Source organism: Gracilinanus agilis, chromosome 1 (genome assembly GCF_016433145.1).
Source record: "Gracilinanus agilis isolate LMUSP501 chromosome 1, AgileGrace, whole genome shotgun sequence".
Taxonomy (NCBI): Eukaryota; Metazoa; Chordata; class Mammalia; order Didelphimorphia; family Didelphidae; genus Gracilinanus; species Gracilinanus agilis.
In genome coordinates, this window is record NC_058130.1 from 657847799 (window position 1) to 657858326 (window position 10528).

The 10528-nt window shown below is 40.7% G+C and overlaps 1 protein-coding gene across 1 annotated transcript in view; it reads right to left on the reverse strand.

The window, feature by feature from the left end:
* The window catches only part of CSMD3 (CUB and Sushi multiple domains 3), a 1590968-nt gene extending 1584352 nt beyond the window's left edge, over window positions 1-6616 (reverse strand). The window contains exon 1 of the mRNA XM_044684131.1: window positions 6439-6616. Coding sequence (XP_044540066.1) covers window positions 6439-6616 — 178 coding nt within the window. The remainder of the gene's footprint in view (window positions 1-6438) is intronic.
* Window positions 6617-10528: the final 3912 nt, after the last annotated feature.

The window sequence follows — 10528 nt, forward strand, 5'->3', positions numbered from 1 at the left end:
CACAATGATTTTTTTAAAGAACTTGGGCTTTGTCAAGAGTATTGACAAATGTCCTTTACCTTCTCTGTAAAAGGTTGAGGAAGGAACCAACATAGGTCAGATATCTCTGAATTCCTTTCTGAGAGACCAGTGAACAATCAGTCTGATTAAGCCACTTCTGAGGCATGTGTGCTTCTACCAACACAATTATATTCACTTTTTACAAGATAGAAAATGCTCAGTTCTGGATTAATGAGCACAACTGTGAAAATGCAAACATATTTACGGAACACCCACAGGCACAAGTAAAAAAATAAAAACAACAACCAAAACAACTTTATTGACCAACAGGGTTGACATATGTGTGTATATATGAGATATTTCTGTACTTAGATGTGTGCATATTGAGCTTGAGATACAAACACATTTAAGCATATTATTCACATGCATGGCACTCCTCAATTCTTGACTACCAAAAACATTGTTCCTTCCCATCCTCTTCCTAAATTCCTTTAGTTTCCATTAGTGAAAGTGAAACAGGATACAGAAATTACTGCCCAACCTTTCTGCTCAGGTGTTTTTGCAAAAGCAGAAAATGCTACCACCAGGGAGCTCACAAATTCAGGAAAATGGGACTGTAAAAATACACTCAGAATGGTAGATTAAGGACAGAAATCCCCACTGCTTCCCCCAACCTTTACCACAAGGTGCTGACTCTGGGAATATTATTAGCCTCTAGTTGGTAAGGGTAAACTTTTCCAGCAGCTTATTTTTGCAACTAAGTCCTTTGGAAAGACCTGTCAGGCACAGAAGCACCTCCCAAAGGGAACATTGCTCTTATGGGGGTGGGGTGGGGGGGAAAGCAGCCAGTAATAATAATAATGAGGAGGAGGAGGGTGAAAATAATTATTCTTAAATTATTTGAATAGCTGCGCTTCATTATTATTCTGCAACTCGTTGCAATCCCAGCGAAAGCATTGCTTTCAGACAGCAGCTGCTATTCGCCTGAAGAGCGCCTCTCCAGGAGCTTTAGAACATACTCTGATGTTTGACTTTCTTCCCACCTTCCCCAGGAGGACCTCTGGATAATCAGTGGGGACATTCTACTTTGCATTTTGCCAAAATGAGGTGGGAAGAGATGGTCAGAGGCCTCAGTCCCCTCATTCCATCCCATGTCCCCAATTCCCAGACGTGTTTCCAAAGTTCTACAGAGAATCCATCCAATGGCTGTAATTGTGTACGTGGGGAGAGGTTGTCTGGGTGGAAGAAATGTTGGGAGAGCTGCGGACAGTCCCTTCTCTTTCTAAAAGCCCTCACCAGATACAGTGGCTGCGGCGACAGCAATAACAGTGACCATCTGGACTCGGGAGAAACATTAACCTACTGTTACCCGCCCAACCGCTTCCGCCTCGGGGGGCGCACACACGCACACACTCATTCCTTTCAGAGCCTCCTCAGTGTCAATTCATCCTAACCTCCGCTTCCCGACAGAGACATCAGCAGAGGCGGTGTCCTTCATCAGTTTAACCCTAGAGTCAATCGATTAAAAGTTCAGGGAGAGATGCTTCGGGAATAAATGAACATATGCCCTCAGAGGAAATAAAAAAGGATTCCAGACTCATCTTTTTTATAAACTCGGGGGAACAAAGAGGATAGATTCTGGTTTCCAACATATAATGACTAAAATCCAAATACAGCACAGTCTCATTTTGGCTTCTAAATCAGGATCTCAATTTTAGAACAAACACACATGTGCGTGCATATCTGCATGTATGTATACATGCATGCCTTTACTTGAATATATTTTTCAGTCCTACCCCCACCCCCAGGATGGGGCTTAAAGGAGTGCATAGACTATACTTCGAATCAGGGATGGTGATCTCAAATCCAGCCTTTGACATTTCCTTACTATATGATTAAGGGCAAGATAATTAACCTCTCTGAGCCTCAGTTTCCTAATCTGTAAAACGAGGCTGTTAGTCTAAATCCCGTCTAATACACTTTCCACCTCTAATCCTGTGCTCCAGCCAGTTCAAAAGATCACTATTTAGAGCTGAAAGAGATCTCAATACCTATTTAATCCAAGTCCTCCTTTTACAAAAGAGAGGGAAAAAATGAGACCCAGAAGGGTTAGGTAACTTGTACAAGGTCTTGCGTAGGAAGTAACAGCAGGAAGATTCGAATTTAAGACCTCAAACTCCAAAACCGAAAACCTTCTATCCACCAGTTTTGCTAGAAGCTACCGCGAGCCTGTGTGCTTGCGCGTGCGGGCCTGGGTCTCAGTCTGAGAGCGCTCGGCCACAGCACCATCCCCCCAGAGGAACTCCCAGAGAAGAGATAAGGGTGGTGGTTGGTACAGAAGTGCTAATGACTGCAGTGGCTTTGAGCAGTTAGGAGCCTCAGACTTCCCCCCTTCCTTTCTGCTTTGATAACGAAAGGTTGGAGGGTTAGCAGAACGGATGGGGAGCTATGGCTGGCCCCAGGCTGCGGGTGGCCTGGGTTCGCAGAAATTCCATTGCCTTGCAGTGCAAGAGAGCAGTGCAAGAGAGCAGTGCACACACATCGGGCCTCATGGTCTAAGCAAAGGAGACACCCTCGGACTTAGGGAAGCCTGGGGCGTGTGCAGTAGCCAACTACTCAGCTGGGGAAATGCAGCTACGAAAGGGGAAGGAGGGAGACAATTCTTGTTTTTTTTTCTTTCTCACCTCCTACTAGACTCGCATTGTTTGTATCTTTCAGCTCAGCTACACTTTTCTTTCTTTTATATCTCAAGGGAAGGAGCGTGGGGAAAACACCCCCTTTGTGAATATGTATATATATATATATATATATATATATATATATATATATACCGAATGTAGGTAGCTGTACCCCTAAGATAGAAGCACAGCTCTTTTCTAGATGAGGAAGCTACATTACAGCCTCCTTAGACAGTAATGGCCCAAAGGGCTTACTGAGTCCAGATATCTCCCTCTTCTCCTCTCTTCACTTCCTCTGCTTCCATAAGTCCCATGGTATACTTTAAATACTCAAGGAGGAAGCTCTGGTTGGCAATTCAAAAAATATGCAAAATGCATCACAAATGGGTTAAAATCCTACAAGTACTGGTACATATATATATATACATATGCATAGATATAATATATATGCATAAATAGATAGATGGATAAGATAGATGGATTCTACATATATTTTTACTTGACCCATCCTTACTTTAATATGCCTACTCATTTTAATCTTTCCCCAGCAGGATTGATATTGATCACAATGCTACCTTACAAGCAATGGCGTTTTGCATAAGTCTGAAATGGCAGTGTAATTATACATTTGAGAATATGAAATTATGTAGGTAAGAAATCACTGGCAAGATTGTTTCTCATATGTCAGGTGCTTTTCTTTCAGGTAACTCTTAGGAGGGTTTTTAGATCTTAGAGGCTTAATAGAGATGAAAACATCCCAGGACTATAAGAAGTGCGGTTTGTGTATACTAAAAACCTGAAGGCCAAACAGAACTGGCAGAGAGAGACAGAGACAGAGAGACAGAGAGACAGAGACAGATAGACAGAGACAGATAGACAGAGACAGAGACAGCTATAGAGAGAAACACAGAGACACAGAGAGAGACAAAGACAGAAAGTGAGAGAAGACAGGCTGACAGGCAGAGGAAGAGAGAAACCATCAGAGATAGAGACACAGAGACATAGAGACAGCCAGAGACAAAGAAGGACAGAGATAGAGATATTTGAAAAGAATTGTTTAATATAGTTTGAGATTCTGGGTTTCAAGCCTAGCAAGGGAAAACCCTTGAGAACAGTTCTCAAAAAAGAAAGCAGACAAAATCACCAGGACCCTGAAAGAAAGTACTTAAGAGTTTGACACAAGGGAAAATGAATCTGAAGCATATAGGCGCGTCCTTTAAAAAAAAAAAAAAAAAAAAAAGAATGAATAAGTACTAGGACCTTATTTGAAGGTGATAAAAGTGAAAATGGACTTAAAAGAGGTCTCTATCACCTAAGATAGAACACCTAAAAAAATACCTCTTGTCAACTGAGAACCATCCTCTGTAGGAGAGACCAAAGAAGAGAGTAACTCTCTCTACCTCAAGCCCCTTCAAGAATAGAATGGAATGGTTTTTTTTTTTTGTTTTTTTTGTTTGTTTGTTTTTTTTTGTTTTGTTTTGTTTTTTTCCTATCTCTGCTTTAAAAAAAAATGGCCAGAGGCAAGGAGAGTCAGATTGTTCATGTCATTTACAGCAAATTAACACTTCATTCATTTTTCTGGCGCGTCTCATTCAGAACATACGGTAAGTGCGGGTTACAATACTATAATTGCAGTCAGCGCAGCTTGGTATCCTGTCAGGCTTGCCTGCGCTTCCCTCTCCGATACTCCCCCGCCCCACCTCCCCATTCTTCCGCCCCCAAAATGTTTTTCACTCAACAGGTACCATGAAAACTTGCAGTTAACCCGTGGTCATCTTTTTTCAGGGAGAGACACCCTAGTTCTTTAATTCTGTAGGATGCTGCCTCCACGCGACTCCTACTTACAAAACACTGTCTCCCAAGAAGCTCCGGAGCCATCTATTAAACTAGCCTTGTGGCAGGCAAACTAAGCATTAATTTTAAGATCCAAATACGTCGAACAGACAAATGTAACATGGTCCAGTGCAAACCAGAAACAAGCTTTTTGCAGAAAACCGAACTTTTAAGGAGATGAGGATATTTTTCTATGTATTGGCTTAAATCTAAAAGAAATGCTTTTGCCAAAATATGCTTTAATGCAAGCTGAGGATTAGAGAGCTTTTTGCTTGCACATAGAGACAGAAAAGACATAAAGAATATTTTTTTAAAAACCCTCTAGTTGTATTACCTATCATTGAATATAATGTCAAGACAAAATAGCACAAGGTAGCCCTCCCACTCCCTTGAAACATGAATTATTATTTCCACGGAATGCAAATGCACTGCTTTCTGTGTGAGGACAACCAGCTGCAAGCTGTACAATAAACTGTTTCATAAAGACGGAGCCAGATTGCAGTTCAGAGAGTCACCCCCTTTAAAACGGAAGAAACATGCAGTTTATGTTGACAACCTCTGTGTGCCTATGCAAAAACTGAGATTTAAAACTGGGTCCAAACACACACACACACACACACACACACACAGACACACACACACACACACACACTCCCCACCACCATCACCACCAACAACAAAAAAACCCGAGATAGATAATGTCTATATGAGCTGGTCTGAGAAGGAGGAGGAGAAGGAGGAGGAGGAGGAGGAGGAGAAGGAAGAGGAGGAGGAAGACAAGGAGGAGAAAGAGGAGGAGGCAATCCATCCAAAATTCATCATTAGTCATAAACACCTCAAGAGTGTTTCTTACAGCAATTAATAGACAGCAGGGTGCGTGTGAAGTTGTAGAATGAGGCTTTCGGGTTCATTTCCTCCCCTGCCTGTTTCATGGAGATCCCTTTCACATGCTCCCCAACGGTCCCTGCATCCCTGCTGCTTTACATGACATTTTACATTTCCACCTCTCCGATGTGCATGTGACATTCACTTCTACCTGTCTCAACAGGAGACTTTCTGAAGGTTTTTTTTTGGGGGGGGTAACAAATGACTTTCTTTCTACCTTTATTCATCCCCAAAGAGTCCATCTCTGCACTCCATGGCATTTCAGCTTTTAAAAGATTTATTTTTGCCCAACCCTTCTGCAAGGTCCCAGTACAGCTCTTCTACACCCTTCCATTCATCCATAGGGACACACATATAGAGGAGAATGCACAGATGCCTGCAAATTCCTTTATCTATATCTATCTATCTATCTATCTATCTATCTATCTATCTATCTATCTATCTATCTATCTATCTATCAATCTCTCTATCTATCTATGCCTATCCTATCTATCCAATCTGCCAATCTCTCCTTCTAGGAGAATTCTTCCTGAGTTGTGAGTCATAGCTCCCTAATGCCTTTTAGAACATATAGTGTACATACAGTGCACCTCCCCTAACTTTCCCCACTGAATGGGTTAAAGAAATTACAGTAGTGTCTTTAATATCAACATTCCACCAAGACTACAATATCTATCTATCTAAGTAGAAATAAAGGTAGTTCCCCCCCCCAAAAAAAAAAGTCTTGCAGTGGGATTCTGCTTGAATATCCACTAGTTAGAGGCTATACGAACCAACTCACGTATTCGTTTGAGCATACTGCAAGAATATTTATTGAGCTCGGGCTCAATCACTGCATTGAACGCCAAGCCTGGCAAGCAAATGCATTTCCTATCTGAGAATAGAACCGTGAATCAACCCGTTCTTTATTATTTTTATTGTTGTTATCAGCATAATCATCATCATCATTAGTCTGAATGGCAATGTAATATGCAGACCTATTTCCAGGCAACAACTCAGAACACCTAAGGTAAAAAAAGGAGACCCCTGAAATCAAACCTACCTTTCACACATGAAATCATCAATAAAAAGACGAGGTTCCAAAACGTAAATCCACTTTTAATCCCCATTTTCTTCACCAGAATGAAGTCAAGTCGGCTGCATTTAATACATCCTCTTTTCCCAAAGTCCCCCGATTTTGATTCCTTTGCACGGATTTCCCCTTTGCAGATCCCTTTCATATTATTCGTGAGCTCCTAATTCCTATTCCTTGGCCAGGCGCAGTGGAGTTGTTGCTGTTGTTGGTGCGCGGTCACAGCTCAGAGTGAATGGTGTTTCTGGGATACCACAGCAACCTTGACGAGGACTCAACCATCTCTCCAACGGGGGCACAGAGTCTCAGCTACTCTGGATTTTGTCTTTTCTTATGCATTTTTCCCCTCAACCCAAATCTACCACAATTCTCACTTGTTATAGCAACCGCCAGAAACCAACAGAGAGCATCTTGAAGCACAGCGACGCTCTCTAATAAACTCCAAACAATATTTGATATAAAGGGGCTTTTTTTTTTTTCCAGAGAAGATCAATTCTGCCAGTAAAAGCAGTCCAAGAAATAATGTTAGTGTGATGTCTATTGCAGACTGAAAGAAAATCTAGAAGCTAATGTTAGAAAAGGTTATGAGGGATACTTTATTAGAGGACCTTCTTGCTCTTTGAGAAACTGTCATCAAAATGCACAGGGTTATCTATATCTATTTTTATATTTCAATGCCCCCACCGTTAATATAGCCTGTGCCACTATTCCACTGGCAATATTTTTAAAGCAGACTGCTTGCATTCATTATACTGTGAACTGATTAGGAATAGAGATTACAGAAGAGTGGCTTTTCACAGAGCCTTGCATACATTCAGATAGATGTACGTTTACCTATATACTCATGTTATTATGTATGGCCCAATTTCATCCCAGGGTGGGCAAGAGAAAGTCATTTTCTTAAATACTTGACACTTTCACATTATTTTTCTCCCCAAAGTTTATAGTGTGCTGCGAATAAAGAATAATTTGCGATAGTAAGAAGGAGCCATCTCATTTGTATCAATTTTGAAGCACTCGCAAATATGTAAATTGGGGAAAATTCTTTCAAAACGAAAATGTATGCATCTATGCATTTACACTCAGTAGCTCTATAGCTCAGCCCGAAGGGTTAACGCCCTGCAAGGGAAGAGCACTTGCGCCATCTACTGGCTCCTGGGACACCATCAGTTCCATTCTGTTTCTAAGAGGAACCCCGTTTTTTTTTTCTTTTTTTTTTTCTTTTTTTTTTTTTCCCTTCTTCCTTAACACCGTAGGGTAGCTCCGTCCCTGGGAGGGGGATTTTTGCTCCAATATGTCAGTGCCTAAGTATATTCCTGAAAGCCACCGCCACAGTCTCAACAGCGAGACTGCACCTTACAGTAAGCTAGGGAGTCGATAGACCTTTGTGGAAATTCTTTACTAAAGGGAGGTGGAGGGAACTGCAGTCCCTTTGCCTGGAATAGGTAAATGCATTCGCCTCTGCCGAGAATCGAACGATGAAGCAGCATATGTTTGGGGTTTATAAAAGGCGTATAGCGAAGAAAGGGTCGTCCTTGTGGAGTTTTTTATATCGTAGTCTTTGTCCTCAATTGGTGTATTCTTGTCCCATACTTTCTGAGACTCCCAGCAGCTTCTGTGTCTGGACTCTGTATGAGGTTGATTGCTAAGAGGGGAATAGAGGAGAGAGTCTGGAGGGACTTCTGCTCTGCAAGAGATGCTGTGCATAATATAACTAAGCATGCTACAAAGAGGGCTGTGTATATCTGTAGAGAAAGTGCTCGATTCGATATTGCGGGTAATAGAGTAGGTATTGTGCCTTTCCAGTGTTTTTGTATTGTGTGATGCAGAGAAGGCGGTGTATGGGGGTTGGGGGTTGTGGAGATATAGAGAGGCAGCGACGGAGGGAGGGAGGGAGAGAGAGAGAGAGAGAGAGAGAGAGAGAGAGAGAGAGAATGCATATTTTTGGAATTTGAAGAGCCCGTAATTTTTCATGCATGTTCATGTGTTTGTAAACCTGTTTGTACATTGTACGTGCAATAGCTATACATGTCTGGGACAGAGATTGCTCTTCCCTCCTCCCTATCACCACCACCTACCCCAGGCAGCTGTAGCAGGATACTACTAACTGACCTCATTAAATACATCCAGCCACCTTCAGGGAGTATTGGGATTGAGATTTGCTTATTGCCATCAATATCCTGCTTTATTGTCTGCATATGCAGATTTCTCAGGGCCATAAGTTTGGGACCGAATAAGAATAGGGAGGATCAACACTGAAAACGTCTTTAGAAGCTGAGGCACTTCAGCAGTCAGAAACTGATTTTAATAGACATCAACTTAGATTGCTGTTCTTTAGGTCAAAGAAAAGTTTTATTCAAACAGGTCCTTCAACCTAATGAAAAAGTTCCACAGAACCCTCTTTATCATGAGATGGAGAGGTCAGTCATCTAATTGAAGAACATAATAAAAAGAAACTGAGCTCCTGAGTTTATTTCTCTTATTTTTAAAATTGCACATTTAAAAGCCCCATATTTATACAGCTAATTGCAGGGGACTGGTATATACAAGAACACATTATCATGTTCCAAAAATTAAAAATATCCTAAGTGAGGGAAGAATTCCCTGGCATCTTTCATTTACCTGGAGTACAGGAATACTCAAAGGGGTTCATGGACAAATTTCAGAAGGTCTGAGAACTTGGAGGTGAAAATATATATATATATATTTAACTTCTAACTGAAATGTGGTATTTACTTCAATTATTATAGTAGGCCACACACTTTTGCACTACAAGACCCTCATAGGTTTCATCAGATTGCTAATAGTATAGAAAAAAAAAACAGCTTAAAAGCCCCTTATTTACATTTTGAAAGCAACACTCCTTCTAGTTCATTTAAATGCTTTTTGCACATATCTTCAACTAAAATACCATTATTTAAGATTTTCCAGAAATCATTAGAATTTTCTAAATCATTTTTAGTGATAAATACTTCACCATTTCCCCCTCCATCTAACAGCCCTACTGTCAGAACAGTTAACAATGTTTTCTTCATGTTTTACAGATGGGAAAATTAAGGCATGGTGAGATGAAGTGTCACATACAAGGTCACCAACAGGGCTGAGAAGAAAACCCCAGGAGTGGTGACATTTAGTCCTATGTGCTAACTGCTGGCTCACACTCTGTCTGTCATGCTAAAGATTCAACTCTGCTGGGAAGATCTCAGAAGTCATTCTAGAAATACACTAGCACCAACTAGGAAAAATGATTCCTAGGTGAACACTATCTCCCAAAGGAGACAGACACATTGATGTCTAGAGTTGGGTTGAGGAAACATACACTGGCAAGTAGGTAATGAGCAATAAGAACACAAGTAAAATTTTCAATATTGTTGATAAAAGGAGTATTCAAATAATACCAGTTATGATATTAACCCTCCTTGGGACATTACAGAAAATTAAAGTCTGCAAACTATACACACATAAAGAAAAATCAGCAAAATGTTTTCCTTCCTTCCTTCTTTCCTTCCTTCCTTCCTTCCTTCCTTCCTTCCTTCCTTCCTTCTGTTTCTCTTTGTTTTTCTCTCTGCCTCTCTTTCTACTTTTTTCCTCTCTGAGTCTCTGTGGCTCTCTGTTTACTTGTCTTTCTCCTTTTCTTTCTGACATACTTCAGGCTACTGATCTTTTGCATATAGGTCAAGGATGGAAATGACTTGCCAAGGATAGTTAAGTCAATCATGATGATGATATACTGTCAAGAGTTTTTGAAGAGTTCAGGTAAAAATGGATTGATATTTAAAATAGAAAATCCTGGGTAAGAGTGTACTCTAAGATCCCAATAGTTTATGAACAATTCGCCCCCAAAATGAAACAATATTGAACAGAAAAGGTTTTTGATAAATGAAAAAATTTGCCCCTTCCAAAAACTGCCTAAAGTGGCTCTGGATTTTTATTTTGTCAGCATTCAGAAGAAATAGCCTGGAAATTTGAGCAAAAGAAAATGAAGAAAATGTGAACAAAAATCAGTTAGATCAGTTGGAAAAGAAGATAGGTCTTTTATTTTAAGAGTAAGAATTTATCT